The 20,114-nt window shown below is 32.9% G+C and overlaps 1 protein-coding gene across 1 annotated transcript; it reads left to right on the top strand.

The window, feature by feature from the left end:
* The first annotated feature begins 7,818 nt into the window (after positions 1–7,818).
* On the top strand, positions 7,819–13,840 carry LOC142617786 (NAC domain-containing protein 21/22-like). The gene is made up of 3 exons (XM_075790751.1): positions 7,819–8,127; positions 11,473–11,747; positions 13,118–13,840. The coding sequence occupies exons 1-3, from the start codon at positions 7,962–7,964 to the stop codon at positions 13,586–13,588; spliced, it is 912 nt and encodes a 303-aa protein (XP_075646866.1). The 5' UTR covers positions 7,819–7,961; the 3' UTR covers positions 13,589–13,840.
* The last annotated feature ends 6,274 nt before the right edge of the window (positions 13,841–20,114 follow it).

Here is a 20,114-nt window from a genome sequence, read left to right as displayed (position 1 = left end):
CAGAGAATGATGCTTATTTCTTTCACAATCTTGGTGGGATTCACTCATTAAATCAAGATGGGGTCTACCATGAATGTGGGAGTAGAAAACACTATTTCACTATGCTCAAGGATTAATTAAGAATTCTCCCTTCAAAAATAAGAACTTCAGCTTCACCAAGCTTAACCCTCTACCCTCAAAGTAACAAACATTCCCTTCTCTTCAAAGGCACCACATCAAATACAAAGAAGCTACCTTTTGAATCCTCTCATTACTCCTCTAGTCAAAACGTTCATTCTAACTAGATAACACCTTCATCACGGATTAGGTCTTAACCAGAAGACACCAAATATGCAAAAAATTATTAACCATGACTTTGGAGCCACCACATAATATTAGAAAAGATGAGACACATTCTCTTCATGTATTTTACACATAAAACACAAATCCATAATAATAATCCCTAACTTCCTTAGATTATCCATTGTCAAAGTCGTTCTTAATGCCACACACCACGAGCAAAAAGCCATCCTTGACAATGCACTTACTTTTCAAATGCTATGTCAGAGAAAGACTTTACCTTCTCCTCCTCTCAATGCTTTGTAATAGCTTTTTAGTTGGAGGCCTTGCTTTTTCCAAGGGGACCATACCAATTTATCTACCTATCCACATTTAAATTTTATTGTGTATGTATCTTTCAATAATTGTGCTATAGATTCTACTTCCCAATCATGCACCTCTTGAATGAATATATGATCCCTTTAAAAGCAGCCATTTATGAACTCCTTATAATCTACCACTAGCATCTCTACCTCTTGCAATTAGAAAAAAAGATTAGGATATGTCTCATTTAACTATTTAAGTAGTCTCACAATTCCACAAATTATGCTAAAAACAAATTTTAGAGTTATCACCAATATCATAGCTGATAAAATGCGAAGTTCCATCCTTTTCTAGAATGCTTCCATAATCCCACAATCTATGGTCTCTTGACCTTGCCCGAATAGTGAAGATGTGTAGTGTTTACCTTACAAAAGATGTTGTGTCGTCAACAAAAAAGAGGATGGGATATTACCATTGTTTCACCCCTCGAATTATCATTGAAAAACTGTTCAAATAACCCCTAGACACAACTTTTGTTATCAACCAGCTCAAGGCTTCCTTTTGTTATCCTAAATTTTGATCGATTTAGGATAGTACAAACATTTCCCCGCCAAATTGTTTTGTCCTTTGGCCATTTGGCTTGTTTTTACAAATCTAAGATTTGTTTCACTCTAAATTCTGTAATGAACATTATTTTAGAGTATTCACATCAAGGGTACTAAAACCACTAAAAAAAAACTATTCTTAACACTTTAAACACCAAATACATACCATATCAATGGTGATAAAGCCTATGTTATTCTATTTAGTCCCACTCGTCACTATTTTGACACCTTTGCTATGTCCTTCCATGCAAGCTCGAGACACACACAAAAAGGGTACATAAGTACTCCATCAAATTCATTAAAAAGCTTGTTCTTTCTTTGGCAGAATAGTTAAACTCCTTAAACTTAGAAAGTATTATTGATTCCCTTACTAGCACTAAGAGAGATAGCCCTCACTAAAGAGAGATGGGATCCTTCTTTGAGCCTTCTTTTTATTTTATTATGATACACTATTTTCTTGGATTAATTATAGAATGCACATATATGATATGTAGGAAAGTATCAATTTTAGAAATGGTTTGTGGTTCTAGGTAATTTAGTTGGTAAAGTTTCGATTCTAAAAAAGAAAAAAAATTGATAAAATCTTTTGTATTTAAATAAAGAATTTCGATTCTATTCATGTCTATATCAAAACAAAAATGTTATTGGTGTCTTAATGTAATCATAAGGAAATTAACATATAGTGAATTTCATAAGTTTTAAATCATATCGTGTCCTAAAAAGAGAGAATTTTTTTTTTTTTACAAATAGTTTAAGAATTATTTTCACATTACTCCTTTTCTTTTCTTTCTTTCTAATTTTTTTAATAGAAAGAAACATAGCTAAATGTAAGAAAAAAAAATCACATTGATTTGTTTATGCACATTATTACTGAAATCACATTGGTCAGATTGTTAGGAACCTAGAGGTTCTTAATGGGGATGATGATGAATTGTAGGGGGATTGATGGGAATTGTAGGGAAATTGACCTAATTCGAAGTAGCCACCCTCCATAGAGAAAGAGAGAGATTAAGAGAGAGAGATGCACTAATGCATTAAGAAGTTGGTTTACTCTTCAATTGATATCTCATATTGGATTACAATCATGTATTTATAGGACACTAGCTCTAATCTCATTGGCCCACATGGCTTTATCCTATTGTAACTATTATTCCCCATGTGCATTAATAATTCCAACATGTGCTAAATGTGATTAACATTGGTTCTATTATTCCCATGTGTATTAATAATTTCAACATGTGCTAAATGTGATTAATATGCTTGCAATTGTAACTAACTAACTAACTAAATCTCAATACAACAATTATTAGCTATATGCTTATAGCATTCCTAACATTTCCCTCCCCTTGAAAACACCTTGCCCACAAGGTGTTGTTGTAAAATGACACATTCATTAGGGGAAACCAGCCACTAACCCAATACGCCAAAGCATCTTGACCGTTGATTACACGAATAGCTCCAAAGCAATTAATCACAGCCCATGACATAGGAGCATAACGCAAAGCAGTCGTATTGAACTTAACCTTCAGCAATATAGAACTCAATTTCTTATAAAAATTGTGATCATCTCAGCTATAGAATCCATCATTTATCCCACAACTACCACCAAGAAAAGAAGCATCTAATTCCTTGGCTTTGTGACAGCCACTAATGAGAAAAATGTGGCCCCCATAGCAAAGTCTAAATTCAATGGAATTGCCACCAACATGCATGACTGTTAAGTCCACGCCTTCATTCATGATTATATGAGCAGCCCCATTTGTTGAAGCATGAGTTTGGCCAACATCAAACCCCATTGGATCACTTGTATTCACATCAACAGTGTGTTCTTGCTCCACACCAATAGCAACAGGTTCATGTATTGTGGATTTTTGGTCGGTCGAATCAAGAGATTGTAGCTCCTCTTCCGTCAAATTCTCAAAAACCTCTTGCAATTTTGAAAGCTCTTCATTCATGGCCTTGTTAGATTCAACCAAGGTCTTGAATTTCTTTGAAATAGTCTCGCTAGATTCTGTCAAGGCCTTTACCTTCTCTGAAACTTCATTCACCATTTGTCGTAAATCTTTCAAGATTTCTTGCCGGTCATATTCATCTGTCTCAAGATTGACGGCTCTGATACCAAATGTTAGGAACCTAGAGGTTCCTAATGTGGATGGGTATGAATTGTAGGGGGATTGATGGGAATTGTAGGGAAATTGACTTAATTAGAGGTAGTCACCCTCCATAGAGAAAGAGAGAGATTAAGAGAGAGAGAGATGCACTAATGCACTAAGAAGTTGGTTTATTCTTCAATTGATATCTCATATTGGATTACAATTATGTATTTATAGGAGACTAGCTCTAATCTCATTGGCCCACATGGCCTTATCCTATTGTAACTATCATTCCTCATGTGCATTAATAATTCCAACATGTTCTAAATGTGATTAGCATTGGTTCTATTATTCCCCATGTGTATTAATAATTTCAACATGTGCTAAATGTGATTAACATGCTTGCAATTGTAACTAACTAACTAATTAAATCTCAATACAACAATTATTATCTATATGCTTATAGCATTCCTAACACAGATGGACTAGCTGATTGACAAACCTAAAGAGGTTTAGCATACACAAACTAACAAAAGGTCTTTTTTTTTTTTTTTGGATCTCCACAAAAGGTCTTTCTTAAGGTGGCCTCAAAATGACATTTATATATATATATATATAAATCTTCTATGGCCCAAACTGTTATGATATAGGCCAGTAAAAAAAATATTGTTATTATATTATCTTTTATCACTGTTGGTCGGGACCTTGTTTCATGCAACTTTTCGGCACACTAGTATCTCGCCAAATGTCATTTAATTCAATATCTACAGAAGGCTCCTAATATTCATATTCTAGAGAATCTTACTGATTCCTAAAATTTCCTAAATTTTTTTAGAAACCAACTTATATCATGGTTTATAGCTTATCATGCATATCATCCGAAATATGTTGTGTTCAATAAAATCTTAAGGGTTACCAAAAACCTGCTTAGTGTTTGGAGAAGAAGCACTCTGCTATTTTTAAATTTTTTTAAGAAAATGAGATATTCAAAATTGTACAAATTATTATGTAATTAAATTTATGAGTACATTACGAAACTATGAGAGAGAGTAATTGAACGTAGGTTAAGATGCAAAATAATTGAACAATTAATTTGGTTTTATTTTTAAGCAATCTACCATGTAAGCTATTTTCTTACTTAGACACCTAATGGAAAAATATAGGGAGACCCATCGAGATCTTTATATGGTTTTTATTGACTTAGAAAAAATATATGATAGGATTTGTAGAGAAGTTATGTGGTGAGTTTTGGAAAAGAAATTGTTTCCTCTAAAATATATTATATTGATTAAGGATACGTATGATAGAATTATAACTAATGTAAAAATAAGTGGATGCATTACACATAGGTTTCTTGTAACTAGGTTTACATCAAGGGTTAGCTTTAAGCATGTATAATGAGCTCATTAAGTAAATTCAAGAGGAAGTCCTTGGTGTATGTTTTTTTGTAGATGATTTAGTTTTAGTGAATGAAATTAGACATGAATTTAATATCAAGTTAGAAATTTGGTGAGATGATTCAAAATCTAAAACTTTAAGTCAAGTAGGACTAAAACAGAGCATCTATGGAATGTAAATTTAATAAAAGTAGAAACAAAGATGGAGCTATTGTTGGAGGGACAGCGTGGGAGGGGGGGGGGGGGGCCTGGGTTTTGAAAGAGGCCCTCCTCCTCCTTATAACTTCTATGAAAAATAAAATTATATATTAGTTTTTACACAGTGCCCCCCTAAGAAAATAGTCTGGCTTCACCACTGGACGAAGCTATTCGACTTGTTGGTCAAGACATACCAAAAAGTGAGAGCTTTCAATGAAGAGATTAAAAATGAAGTGAATCATAGGAAAAGAGCATGTGGATGAAGTGGAGAAGCGCATTAGGATTATTTTATGATCTTATAATAACTTTTAAGTTATAAAAATAAATTTATAAGACTGCTAAAGACCATTAATACTACATGGTACGGAATATTAATTCATAAAAGAAGAATAGGTTAAATGAGAATTAAAGGAAAAATAGAATTTGAAATAAGGGAATTCGCTTGAAGATAGGGTAGCCTCTATTGATGAAAAGATGAGAAAGAGTCGTAAAAAATGTTTTGGTAAAAGAGCGTTTAATGCACCAGTGGCAAAGAGTAAGATGATTCAAGTTAAAGGAAAAATAAATAATAAAGGGAAGATGAAAAATAATATTAATATATTAGTAAAAAAAAAAAAAAAGACATGTCAATTAATGAAGTAACTAAGAGTATGACTTTGGATAAAATATGATAAAGTAAAAGGATAAATGTGTTTGACCATGATTAGTCTATTGAGAATCTATAATCGACTTCACAATTTTGGGACTAAGATTTGGTTGTTATTGTTATAAAAGTAATAATTCAATGATTAAATTTAACCTTTCAATATTAGCATAATCATGTATATAGAACAAATTATTTGCATATTCCTGAAGCCATAATGATCAGATGGAGGAAAACCAATAGCTGATTCACAAAACCTAGAGTTATTTAGCATCAAGGTTTATGCACCACCACATTATTATTTTCACATAATATTTTTTATGGTTTATTTGCATATAATTTAAGGTCTTTACTAAGGTGGCCTCTAGAGTAATATTTATATCCTTTGTGGCCCCATATTGACAATATATATTTCTCTCTCATCTCATCGTTGGTCAAGAAACTCAAGACCTCGTCTCATGCTAATAAATTTCGGCACATCAATTTCACAGCCACATGGTTTTAATATTCAACAAGTAGTTGGTTGTATGGATATCTATTTTATTTTTGAGTGGTGAGTGTGACCGAGTATGATTGAAGCTGCATACCAAATTATGAAATGATATTTCTCCTTTTTTTTTCCTCTTACACATTTTTAAGAATGTAATTAATTAAGAAATATCTGACTTTTATTTATTTATTTTACCATACTTAATATATTATTACATTGGAATGTAAAATTCATGACATTTCCAAGTGAAAATTGAAAAGGCCCAAAGAGCACATGCTCTCATTTGACAATCTTGACTAACTGGGAACGAGGTTGAAAAGGTCACTACTTTTGCAATTGTTATATTCTTATAAATATAGGGTATGAAGTTTCGAAGCAATAGCCATATAGTACTCAAACAAATTATTTAAACCATGAAATAATTAAATAATTAAGCTAAACTTTATATTTTCATTCTTATTTTCTGGTTGGATAAACTGAATTTAACCTAACATCAATCTTTTTCACCATTTTATATTTTATTATTTTATAATAGTGTAATACAACTTGTTTTATCCTCTTTACTATCTCTTAAAAATGAGTAAAAAAAAAAAAAATTATGACTACACTTTCTTTAATCATTATTATATAACGTTTTTCAACCTGACTTCCAATTACTTACCTATGGTAACTTTAAAAGTCCTTAGTAGAAACCAGCTTATCTACAACTAATTCCCAAAACGCATTAATTATGATTTTTTGAACCAAACAGGAAGTGAGACCCGTAACTTTAGCTCAAGGTCCGGTAGAAATGGACAAATTCAAAGAGAATGTCATCACACAGTGGGACCCACTTGAATTTGAGATTTCAGATTGGCTGGTTCAGGTTCCAACTCTTAATCTTTCTAATCTAAACTAAACTCGTTGAATTTCACAGAGAAGTTTGAAGAAAAAGACAAAGAAGCAAAGGACCTCATGACCCTCCTCCAGGCCCCTCCCACACGTGTAATGTTAGGATTAATTGCTGATATGATTTGATACGATTGAAATAATATTATTTTTACCTATTTTGATCGTACACATACATAACAGATCACGTTAATAATTGTGAAACAATTCATGAAAAATATTGTAATTTCAGATTTATAGTCACTTAGCTCGTTATTAAGAGAAATAGAAAATAAATTCTGTAAGGATATGAAGTAAAACTTATATTTTACCGCTCTAATTTGAACATGCTACATAAACATATTATATATTTAATAACCACACCTAATCAATTCTAATATTCATATATAAATTTAACTAAATTGAGAGTTTATTGAAATGTTGATAAGTGTGATAAGATATATTAAATTTCAAGTAAAATGTTAATATTATAATTTTTTATTAAATTGTGTAAAACATATTAGATGGTGTAAAATATAGATTTTACACATCGTCTTTACAAAATTCGTACTCTAATAGAAAATATCTCATGAGACCCTCTCACGGAGCACCTATCTTTTATAAAGAGGAGCCATATATTTGTGAGGTTCATATTGATATGAGAGACGTAGTTCTGCGTCTAACCGTTACATAAAATAATAAATATTACGAAACATCAACTGTATCATAAGATAATTTTTTAATAATATATTAGACTGTACATTTTAATAGGCTGGCAGTGATTAATTGGATCCACATTGGATCCACATCATCGTGTCACGTAGGCAAGTTCCATAACTCTCTCTTTCTCTCTCTCTCTCATATATTCATGCCATGTCTGATATTTCATATTTGTGATGCCATTTAGACCCATCAAATTTACACGGAATTACCAGTTGACTCACCCCAAATTTTGATACTTTATATATACCCCAACTAGCCCCCCTTGTTTATTAGGATCTCACAACTCAGAAAAACTCCTACACCTTGAGCTCCATCACATATTGGCTCTCTCTCCTCTTTGTCTACCTTTCTCTGTTTGACAAAATGAGCAACATAAGCATGGTAGAGGCAAAGTTGCCTCCAGGATTTAGGTTCCATCCAAGAGATGAAGAACTCGTATGTGATTACTTGATGAAGAAGGTGACTAACTGTGACCCCTCTCTTATGATTGAAGTTGACCTCAACAAGTGTGAACCTTGGGATATTCCTGGTGAGTCCTATAAACACCATCTTCAACTTTTATTCATCATCATCGTCATATCTATCACCATGGTCATGGTCATCATCTTCTTAGTCTGATTTGCCTGTTACTTTGTTTTGCAAAGTCATATCATTGTCATATGTGAAAATATATTATTGTTCTTATCCAATACCATGCATATATTTTTTTTAAAAAGGATATTCCTGTATATACTAAGAATATACACCATAAGCATATATACGCTTAATATATATATGGGAGAGAGAGCGTATTTTTATATTTTGTCGTTTAGCTGGGGAAGGAAAGAAAAATGGTATTGTTAATTCCAGCTCTCTTTTGTTTGCTTGAAAATGTGATGGGAATTTTTCCTCCTTTGGTTGTGGGTGAGTTTGATAGCAACCGGACTGGCCACAAATAGGCACCATTATATGGAGGTCTATTTGCTCCATATACGTGGTCGAAAAAGATTGTAGCAAACCACGACTAATTGGCTAGCTAGCAGGCTAGCACTCGTTGAGATTTTCTTTTAACAAAGATTGATGGTAAATGAACAATGTTCTCTTATATGTATAAGTCATACAGCCGTCTGAATAGTGTTTTCTAGGGAATCTCGTTTGCATGGATTGTCAAAGCCAACATGAGAACCACTAGCTACATGACTGATTAGACCACAGGACCAGTTATGTTGCGACCTGTAGAAAATGTCACAACATTGTGCTATCATGGAGAAAATGAGAAATCCTAATATTTTCATCAGGGAGATGAATAAATTGGTGTAATTTGATAGTTTAAGAGCACGTGGCTTTCAAATGATCCATAGGACCCATATTTGGTCTAATCAGTCATGTACCTAGCTACATGACTGATTAGACCACATAAAAGTTCATTTAGAAATAAGGTCATAAATATTAAATAACAAATTCATTTTAAATTAAAAAAGAAAATTCTATAATTTAAGATTTTTTTCCTCCACGTTCAAAAAAGAAATCACAATTAAAGCTTAGCTCTAAAGTTTATTCTTTTTATTTGTTTAAAACATAAAAAAGATATATATTTCCAAATTAGAATAGATATAAATTATTAACCTTTACTCAAAAAAATAGAAGAGTTTTTAAGCAAGCGCATGAATGTGTGCTCAAAAGTTAGTACCAAATAAATTTCTTATGTACTCTTTTGTCTTATGTTTAGAATTTGATAAACCAGTTTATTATGCCTTAAACATTACTCAGTTGGTTTTATTTTTTCCTTTTTGCTGTTGCATAGTTTAAGCTTTCATTTAAGTTTTTGCTAGGTCAAACTGACAGCTTGTGCTTCATTTATTTGGTGTACCCTTTTTCAAACTCAAGAGTTTTATTTTCCAAATTAGGCTAGTTACTTCTTCTAAGTATATTGACATATTGATCACCTTATTCACTTAAGAAGTAATATAAGAGATTTTGCTGCTCAAGGATCTTTGTCAAGTTGACAAAATTGTCATAAAAAACAAAGAATACTTTGTAAATATCTCTCCTAAAACATACCACTCCTTTTTTATTTTTTTTGGTTTCAAAATTACAGAATTGTAAATACATTTTTACATACAAGTGAATTTACAAATTTCTGATCAATTATAAAAATGTTTAATTTTTTGACATGATTATTTTTTTATTATATGTCTCTAATAATTCATTTTTGCATTTTTCCTATATATTAATCTATTAGTCTATTTTTGCTTGGGAATTTTAATATAAATAAAAACCTAAGATTTAGGTACAACCCTTTAAGGGTTGTAACTTAGGTTCTCGTGTTGAATTTAATTATATTGTTATATTAACTAATACAATAAAAACAATATTATCTTTTTTAAGGACAATGAATTTTAACCATGTATACAATTATACAACTACACGGTCAGATTTAATTAGAGAATTAACTAAGTACTTTAAGTTTAGTTTACCATGGCACAAAGAAAAGTCATTCAAAACAGAGTCTTTTTCCACCATCTCCTAGGTAGATGTGAGCCAAGTCCTTTGAAGGCCAATAGATTAATTAGAGAATTAACTAAGTACTTTAAGTTTAGTTTACCATGGCACAAAGAAAAGTCATTCAAAACAGAGTCTTTTTCCACCATCTCCTAGGTAGATGTGAGCCAAGTCCTTTGAAGGCCAATAGAATCTCAAATATCTCTAGAGCAAACTCACTCACTCATCATCATTATCAATTCCCTATCTAGTTTTCCCAAAATAAACCAAAAAAATTCCCATTCGTAGCTTTTGGAAGAAGTTGACACTCTTGGAACTGTCTCAACTAAAAGTGGTGACACTGATTGAAACAATAATACAAGCACAAAGTCATCAAATCCCTTATTGTTTTTACAATACATTGCAACCATACGCGTGTAGATACTTGTAATTGGAATTGGAAGGAAGTGGATTTTTCTTTCTTGCTCTTACCAAATCCAATAAGGCTTGTCACTATCATCTTTCAACTATTGGAGTCTCCTTAGTTTTCAAACATTTAATTCTTTTTCAAAGTCACAGTGTGACAAATGTTTTCAGCTATACAGTAATATTAATTAAACTTAATCACTCACATATGCCATATGCGTGTAAGAAAAGCAACTCTTCTTTGACCTGGCTTCTTACCAGTATTACGTTCATAATTCTCTATTTATGGGGTAGATAATGACTACTCAACAGCATAATAATTGGATAATTGTTAGCTAATTGCCACAGATGATACTGTTGATGCCATATTGTGCCTTGCAACGTGCTAATTTTTGTAATGCTTTTTAATTTCTATGTGATGGAACATTTGACAGTAACACCTCCAGATTAATTTGAATTTTCGGTCCAGGCCAATTTAATACATGAATATAATAAATATAACTTCAAACAATGATTATATATAATAATAATGTTGTAGTGTTGCATGCCTTCAAAATCAACTTTTTAAAGGGATATAACTTATGTACAACTTTAAAAAAAAAAAAAAGAGAGTAGAATAGTCCCCTTTTACCTAACTTAATGTATAAGTCAAATACAACAATAATAGCAACAAAGTCTTTTATTTAAGTAAATTAATAAGCCTATAAATTTAAGTTATCTCAAACGGGCTGGAGATATAAAATTAGGAATTGAAAGGAAATTAATATATAATTTTCAGCACTAAGGTAAATAGGTGGAGACATGAAAGCTACGGTTTACTAGAGAGTTTAAAAAAGAAAAAAGAAAAAGAAATCTACTGATTTTTCTGTTCTTGCTGGAAGTGACTGATTATAATCTTGTTGTTTTTGGTCATAAAGAAAATTGATTGTATCATGACAAGTCTATTAATAATGTCTCACCATATAATTTTATGGATGATGTTTGGTAGAAACGGCTTGTGTGGGAGGAAAAGACTGGTACTTCTACACTCAGCGTGATAGAAAATATGCAACTGGGTTGAGAACAAACAGAGCTACTGCCTCAGGCTACTGGAAAGCCACAGGGAAGGACAGGACAGTCCTTCGCAGGGGTTCCCTTGTTGGGATGAGAAAAACTTTGGTGTTCTATCAAGGAAGAGCACCCAAAGGAAGAAAATCTGACTGGGTCATGCATGAATTCAGGCTTGAAGGACCACTTGGCCCTCCTAAGATTTCATCTCCCAAGGTACCATTCAATATGTTCTCCCTCTTGTTGATTTTCTCTATTTTATTTGCCAAAAAATAAAAAAAGAAAAAGAAAAATAATGTATATATATGGCCACTATTAAAAAACTTGAGTAGTTTAATTTTAGACATATTAATTATGAATGTATTTGTGTTTAATATTATATATTTTGTTTACTATATATCAGCCTCACACTCGAAGAAAAATAATAGGGTAAATGAATCTTTGTCATAATAGTTTATGTATATGATAGTATGATTTTCAAAAATGATGTTATAAAATTACAAATTTTATTACATAAAATTTAAAAAACTAAGATGTCGATTTTTACATATTATGTGTGACACTAATCACATAAACTGTTATTATGTCTATTTACAAATAATTTATAACAAAATAAATTGATAGTGCCCTTAACACTTTCCGTTTTTAGGCTGCGTTTGATTCGACGGTAAATCAATTCCGGACGAAAAATCATTTTAAGGAAAAATATTTTCTCATAAAGAAAATATAGTCTAATTGCAAAAACTTGTAGGTCAACTTTTTGACAAACTATCACTTCTGAATGACATGTTTACCCTTCTTTCGTACATAATTTTTTTCTAGTTTTTGCAGAAGTCACGGGGCAAGTTGTAGTTTACAAACATTTTTTCTTAGTATGAAATATTGAAATCCTTGACTTTATTAGAAAAATTTGTGTCCATACCGAAACCTTGTTTGTCTTATTTGCACCGATTAATTAGTATGTAAATATTAAAATCATAATGGGTGGCTGACCTAAGAAGATCCTTCTTAGTATTATACTTAAGCATATGATGTAAGTCTATACCCTAGTTTATTGTTCTTGGTCTAGTGCATTTAACTTTGATTTTTCAATCAATGGCTAGTGGAGATAAATATAACAAGTTAGATGACGATTATGAAATCCAAGTCCAAGAATATATAAAATTGACTTTACAAATCAAATGGGGGATATAGGCCAACCAACTACTCATTGTATATACAAACACAATTCTTCCTCATTTCTCTGCTTCATTCATTCCATATAAGACAATGTATTGTGGTATACTATTAATTATAACATGCATCATCATCTACTTTTGCTTTAAACTTCATTTAATTGGGTCAATTTTTGTTTTGTTTTGTTTTGGTTTGGGACAAAATCTAAGTACATCTTGTATCTTAATCTATAAGTTTTTTTTAATTAAATTCAACTATGTATTTGCATCCACCAATGAATCACAAAATTGAATTGATATGTTTTTAAAAATGAAGAAGATAAAACTATATTCCTAAATTTTGGTCTCTTCTTTCATCAGTCTAAAGGCATCAGCATATTAATGTGAGACATTTTTTATTGGTATGCACAGGAGGATTGGGTGTTGTGTAAGGTGTTCTACAAAAATAGAGAAGTTGCTGCCAAACCTAGCATGGGAAATTGCTATGATGACACGGGCTCTTCAACTCTCCCAGCATTAATGGACTCTTATATCAATTTTGACCGACCTCAAACCCATGCAGATGAGTATGAGCAGGTGCCCTGCTTCTCCATTTTTAACCAAAACCAAACCAGCCCATTTTTCACACACATGACCAACATGGAACCAAACCTACCCACCACCAAGTTTAACACTGAAACCACTTTTAAGGGAATACCAAACAATATTGGTACTTGTTTAGACCCTTTCCCTTGTGATGCGAAAGTACTAAAGGCTGTTCTGAGTCAACTCAGCAACATGGATAGCAATCCTAACATGAAAGGGTCACCAAGCTTAGGAGAAGGAAGTTCTGAGAGCTACTTATCTGAAGTGGGCATGCCCAACATTTGGAGCCATTACTGATTTTTGGCTTCCAGCATTATTGTAGAGAGATTGTAGTGAGTATTAATATATATGTAAGTTTTCCATTGTTAGCATCATGCAACTATATATATGGACAGTATTTTTCTCTTTAACGGTTTTGTAAACTGGTTTGGAGGAGTGTTTCTCTAACCCACTAATCCACTACATGTGCCAACTCAAACAAGCACCTATGTGTGCTTTTGTAGTCACATGATTTATTAAATAATTATGTGATTTGTTTAAATGATTTAATGAATCATGTGATTAAATACATGTGTAGGTTACTATGTATCATCACATATCTCCTTCTGTCAATTAATTGACTTCTTGATGGCATCAATTTTAACTCAATTGGGTTAACTGTAAATTGTGAAATTTCATGGTTCATTAAGCCATAAATAAGGGCCAAGGGTTTGAGGAAGCTGATTTGTAATGCATAGTGCAATATAGAAGATTGGAGAAGGTGACCTTCTCCTATATACTCAAACCGTAGCTAGGAAGAACCAAAGTTCTGATACAAACATGGAACTTGTTATATCTAAGTTTATTTTCATCCTTGCAACCTGAGTTGCATCTTGTAAGGTTTGGGATACACTTTCCATCTCCTCCATCTCTTCCTAGAAGTCCATTTGTTTATTTTTAATCATAAGAGTAATTTGTAGTTCACTTCCATCTAATCAAGAAAGAATTTTTTCCTCATGCACTAATTTTTTTACATAAAAATATGAATTTCTTGCGGTAACTATTGAATTAAGGATTCTTCCAAAATCAACAACCTTATAATTTAGTGGTACTTCTCCTCCTTAGAAAGATAGAAATTTCGGCTTTAACCCATCAAGGATTTCCTAATTGTTTAATTGGTTCATTAAAAAAAGGATTAATTCTTGATTATTTTAAGTTTTTAGTAATATCCAAAGTCTATCTATAGGGATAGTATAAATGAAATTATGTCGGCATCTGCTTGATGAATTATATATGATTATTTCCAGGTCAATGACACGGCAAACAATAAGGCTTGAAGCTCACAGATCAAAGACAACTGAAACAAAGATGACTCCCAAGCTAAAAATGACAGAAGTGCAGAAAGAATAAAAGGCAAAATGGCAAAGGAAAGAAACAGAGGAAAGAAGGATTAATGAAACGGGGAGTTTTGATTTATACAGACACATGAGTCACACGTGCAACAAGACTACGAATTCTGTTATGGATTATGATAAGGGTAATTTTGTAACGTAACAAAAGGGCGATGGACGTAACAAGGCCATTGGCACTATTCATGACAGACGACAGTGTAAGGTCTACAGCTTTATCTCGTAGCTGACGACTGTACTTTGAGCAACGAAATGACAAGCTGAAGGCAGCAAGTTGAAAACGGTAAGCTGAAGGGGTGTGGCTTGCGTCTAGTGGAAGTTTCCACTGGACACGTTGGATGATGGACACATGTCTACTCTTGGACACGTGTCCGAATCCGGACGTGTCCAGTGGAAATTTCCACTGGACAGAAGCCTTACCCAAGTTGAAGATAGTAAACTGAAAATAGTAAGTTGAAGACAGTAAGCTGAAGAGGATAAGCTGAAGGGAATGTATGAACCTCCGTCGGGTCTGACACGGCCTTACTTGATCTCCACGCATACGTGTACAATGAGACATCTTGCGCTACACGCTTAACCCTAATCAAGAAGACTCCTACAAGGAAAAGAACTCTAGGAGATACGCAGAATCCAAGAGGTTCTTTCCTAGGAAAGAACTTCTTGACTAAGGCACGGATGTCAACCCTATACTACTATAAATACCCCAAAGCCCTCATAAATCAAGGTACGCATTATTCACCCTAACTCTGGCATTCTAGAGTTGCGAACAAGAGATTTTTCTAACTTAACTGTCGGAAAGTATTTGGCCGGTACCACATCGGTACTCCTTTTAAGGTTTTCAGCTTTTGTATTGTGTAGGTTCTCAATCGAGAGCACATGAGGATTGTGTGAGTTATTGACGATTTTCGGCATCATCAGCTTACAGCTGTCACGTGGACATTAGTTTGTTAGTTGAAATTCAGTTATTGTGCTTGCTTCCCGCCTTGTACAGAGCTCAGCTCTATGATTGTATATAAATAGTGTTGGTAGCTAATTTTATTAGTTAGTTCATTTTGTAACATTCATTTTCAGTCAATAAGAATTTAGTTCTCCTTCAATCTTTGTTATCTCTGTTATTTTTCAGCAACATTGATATTACATTGAGGCAATAATAAACTTCACAAACAAACATGGTAATTCATGAAAAGTATAGTTTATTAATTTGATCAGTGCCTAATATATAAATCCACACAAAAGGGTGATGGGTGAAAATTAGAAGGAATTATAGTAAAAAATACGTTAGACAAGTGATGCATGTATGACTTGGAGGCTTCATGCATGACATATAAGATAGTGTCGCCAAGCCAAGGAATTAGTATGAACTAGTAGAGGTGTTACCAACCTTACCCTATAATCTTCAATAGGATAAAATTAAATCCAGAAACAAAACTTTGATTTGCTTCAATCTAATTGTTTTGGCTTATTATCAAATGAATTTAATAAGCACATAAATGGGTTTTATTTATCTATAATATTATTGTCTTTATGCGTCGGTACTTAGTCATCACCAGTGGCTCACAGTTGCAGGTTCTACCCAACCACATGACAAACATTTTGTAAATATTTTAGTTTATATTTTTATAAATATATGTGTGAGTGTGTGTATTTTTATAATATAACACAATGTGTGATAATAGAAAGAAAATGTTGGAATGGGAATGAAGTGACATTTGGAACATTTTCCTCTTACTTTGATTTTTATTCTTTAATTTTTTTTGTTAAAAATTAAATATACATTTAAGGCATTTGGCTTGTCACGTAGTGCCAAACAGAAGAAAACAATTAAAGGGTTCGACCTTGTTTATAGATTTTAAATCACTGTCACTTTCCTTCACAGAACTAAGATGAAAAGACAAAAGCAACGAGAGAAGAGACTAAATCCCCATGATCTCACCGCAGGATTCGCTGACTCGATTTCTTATGGAATTGTTTGGTTTCCGTGTTTGTTGGAGATTATTTTCTCAAAAAACAAATAAATTTAACATATTACCTGTTTAAATTATTATGTGATTGATGCTGATAGAGATTAATACAGAGAAAGATAAAGTAGAACGGTAGGATGGAACTATTATAGTTGGGCCTAATAGTCTAAGTTTATAACAAAATGTCTTTATATCGCAGTTGCATATATGTATACTTTGATAACAGATATACTAAGTCAAGAGTTTTGTAATTCAAACACCTCTTATTATTTCTAACTTTTTTTTTTTTTTTTTTTTTGAGAAAGAAACTTGGAATTCATCTTATTAAGAAATGCCAGCTAAATCAGCCTGAAAAATATCATTAAAGTGAGGCGGAACAAACTCCATCCACACAAGAAAACTGCAAACATTAGTATTAACTGCAAACCTAGCTAAACTATGAGCTAACTTATTACCATCCCTCCTAGTATGAGAGTTGTTAGACTTATGGTTAAGTGATTAAATTCACCATTTCCTAATAGTTTAAGCTTTTAAGACAATCGGTAATTTAACATGGCATCAGAGCAGGAGATCTTGAGTTCAATCCCTAGTTTTACTCTACCTCCCATTTAAAATGTTAAATTCCCACTTGTTGAGCCCCCACTTATAAAGGGAAAGTTTAGGCCCACAAGTGAGGGGGAGTGTTTGACTTATGGTTAAGTGATTAAATTCACAATTTCCTAATAATTTAAACTTTTGGGACAATTAATAATTTAACAAGAGTAGAGTAATTTAGAAAAAGAGCCCGAAAGTAACTTAACATCCTCAATCAAAAGTCCCAAAGCTGAAAGTGAGTGATCCATCCCCTTGAAGTGCAGTCATCACAATACTAGAGTCACCTTCCAAAACAATGTTGTCAACACCTAATACTTCTAACTTGGTAGTATTGAAAAACCATAATAACTCATGTTATTTTACAAAATCATGATATAGCCTATATTGAGTTCATACAACCACTTAAATCCAAGGTGGGAGGTTGTTTGTTTGGTTTTTCTTTTTCTTTTATTTTTTGGTGTATGTGTGTTTTGAGTAACTCTAGGCTATGAAGCACGAGTGTGGATTCAGATTCAAGTGCGGGTGTGGAACTTGGCAATTTTTAAAAAAAGTAGGGTGCGGGTGCAGCAGGGTGCGGTGATTAAACATATACCAATTTAAGAGTAATGGTAAACATATATTAATAAATTTAAAAGCATACACACACACACACATATTAGGTCCTTTTGGATATAAACCACTATTAGTTTATTTAAAACTTTATTCCCTCTCCCCTTGTGCGTGTGTGTTAAAATACTTAGTATTCTAAAAATATATATTTATATATATATATATATACATATTATTATAATGTTTACACAACCCCAATTTTAGCCCAATAACATATTTATAATATTAAATTATTTTAAAATACTTAGTATTCTAAAAAAAATATATATATATATATATACATATTATTATAATGTTTACACAACCCCAATTTTAGCCCAATAACATATTTATAATATTAAATTATTTTCCTTAAAAAAAAGTAATGAGTTCACAAAATCAAAGTATTAAAAAATAATGAAATTGGTGGGTAAAGGTGATAAAATCAAAGAATCAAAACCTGTATATTTACTGTTTTCACAAGTTCTAACATTTTCTATCTTTTTGACTTTTCAAGTCCTTATCTCTTATACCAATACACCTATTTAAAACCTATCCACAGTTCACAACTTTCTCCCTTGCTCTCTTTGTCACAGTTTCAGGAGCTTAGTTTACTGCCTTCACCAGTAAGTGCACATGAAGCAGTGTCGTCCTTGTCTCTTCTTCCTTCTCTCTGTCTTTTTTTTTTCTTCTCTCACGAGGCCACATGAAGCAAAAGAATGGAGGCTGGCGACATGGTGGCGGCCCTTTTTGGTTGGAATCGAGCCCTATTAGCCGTTTCAGCGCTCGTTTCGATCAAAATTGGTGTGAATCGGCGCAAATCCAAAAAAAAAACGATGTAGCACAGATGCACAGTCAGCAGCGTCACGCACTACACACCGCTTCGGGTGTGGGTGTGGGTGCGGTGGCCCTAGAGCCGCACCCGTGCTTTCAAAACTCTAGGTGGAAATTTGATAAGACCATGAATTTGGAATTTAAGATTGTAAAGGAAACTATGGCATGGCTGACTGATTTGGATGTGTAATGACCAAGCTCAATAGGAACTAGAATGTAGGAGACTATTGCTAGTGACAGGGAATGACAATGGTTAATTGGCGATGGATGGAGACCATAATGCCTACTATGGCTAGAGGATGATTGCATTAGTGGCCAAAGGATGACTACTACGGCTGAACAATGGCTACGCCAGTAGTCGGAGGACATCGACAAAGAAATAATGACTAGAGGGGATAGGTATACACAAGACAAATATATGCCAGTAGTAACAAAAGTTAACAACAAATATTGGTTTGAAGATGTTGACACCGACCACCATAGGAGAGCTACATTGTTGACTGGAAGATAATTGAGAGCAAAGTTTCACAAGAATAGAAAGAGATTGATAGGAGGCATGTGAGTGAGTTGGCGACTTTTGGGGAATTAGAAAAGGGTCTTGCTCTATTACCTTATCCATATAGAATTCTTGTTGATGTTGGGATTTTTTTTTTTTTTTATACAAAGTAGAAATTTTACTCTAGCATAATTTAAGTATATATGTATGTAAAACACTTACCCCACACCCCACAAGTACTTATACTTGTGGAGTGACCACCGCACTAAGGGTGTGCGGTAGTGTTGATGTTGGGATTGAGATTTGAGAGTGGAGGAGAGAAAAATAGGAAACAAAGTTAAAATGGTTAGGTCTTATGGCATATGTACATAAAGGAAAGCCTAAGGAATATCCCTAAAATCATGATAATGTGTGATATTGTAAAGTCACAATAGTCCATAGTATTTTATAAAATGATTAAACTTATAAGAGATGCTATAGCAACCCTAGCAAGTATTTAGAACCCTAAACCATGTTTTTTATGGCTTAATCACTTTTAAACAAAACAAATGATATTAGTCCAAGTGTAAGTGATTTAACCAATTTCGATAAAACTAAAGCTACATTGTGCATTAGTATGCAATGCATAACAAAATAGAAATAAAATGGAAATAAAGCGAAAAGCAAGCAAGCAAACCAAACGCCAAGAAGTGTTTAGGAAGAGGAAAACTTGTAATACCAGCAGAAAAATCTCTCTCCTGACCACACGTTGAAAATCTCCACTAGGCAAGATAATTGCAGTACATAAGGATACTATAAACCCTCCAAGCCCAAAAGCTTATAGTACTTAAGCTCTCCAAGCTCCAACTAGCAATCGACTGCTCTGAGTCCCTTTTCTTTCTAGCTTATTGGAGAACCTCCATTGAAGTACCAATGGAAACACCACCAAAATGAATTGGATTTGAATGTGGCTACTCAAGTTT

Source organism: Castanea sativa, chromosome 11, assembly GCF_040712315.1.
Source record: "Castanea sativa cultivar Marrone di Chiusa Pesio chromosome 11, ASM4071231v1".
Classification (NCBI taxonomy): Eukaryota; Viridiplantae; Streptophyta; class Magnoliopsida; order Fagales; family Fagaceae; genus Castanea; species Castanea sativa.
Note: the sequence above shows the minus strand (reverse complement) of the source record. Positions and strands in the feature narration are given on the sequence as shown.

Bases quoted from the DNA above. Each gene is read 5' to 3' on its own strand.
- LOC142617786 (XM_075790751.1), top strand. From the start codon at position 7,962: ATGAGCAACATAAGCATGGTAGAGGCAAAGTTGCCTCCAGGATTTAGG. The intron at 8,128-11,472 runs GTGAGTCCTATA...GATGTTTGGTAG, and splicing joins TGAACCTTGGGATATTCCTG to AAACGGCTTGTGTGGGAGGA. The intron at 11,748-13,117 runs GTACCATTCAAT...TGGTATGCACAG, and splicing joins CTAAGATTTCATCTCCCAAG to GAGGATTGGGTGTTGTGTAA.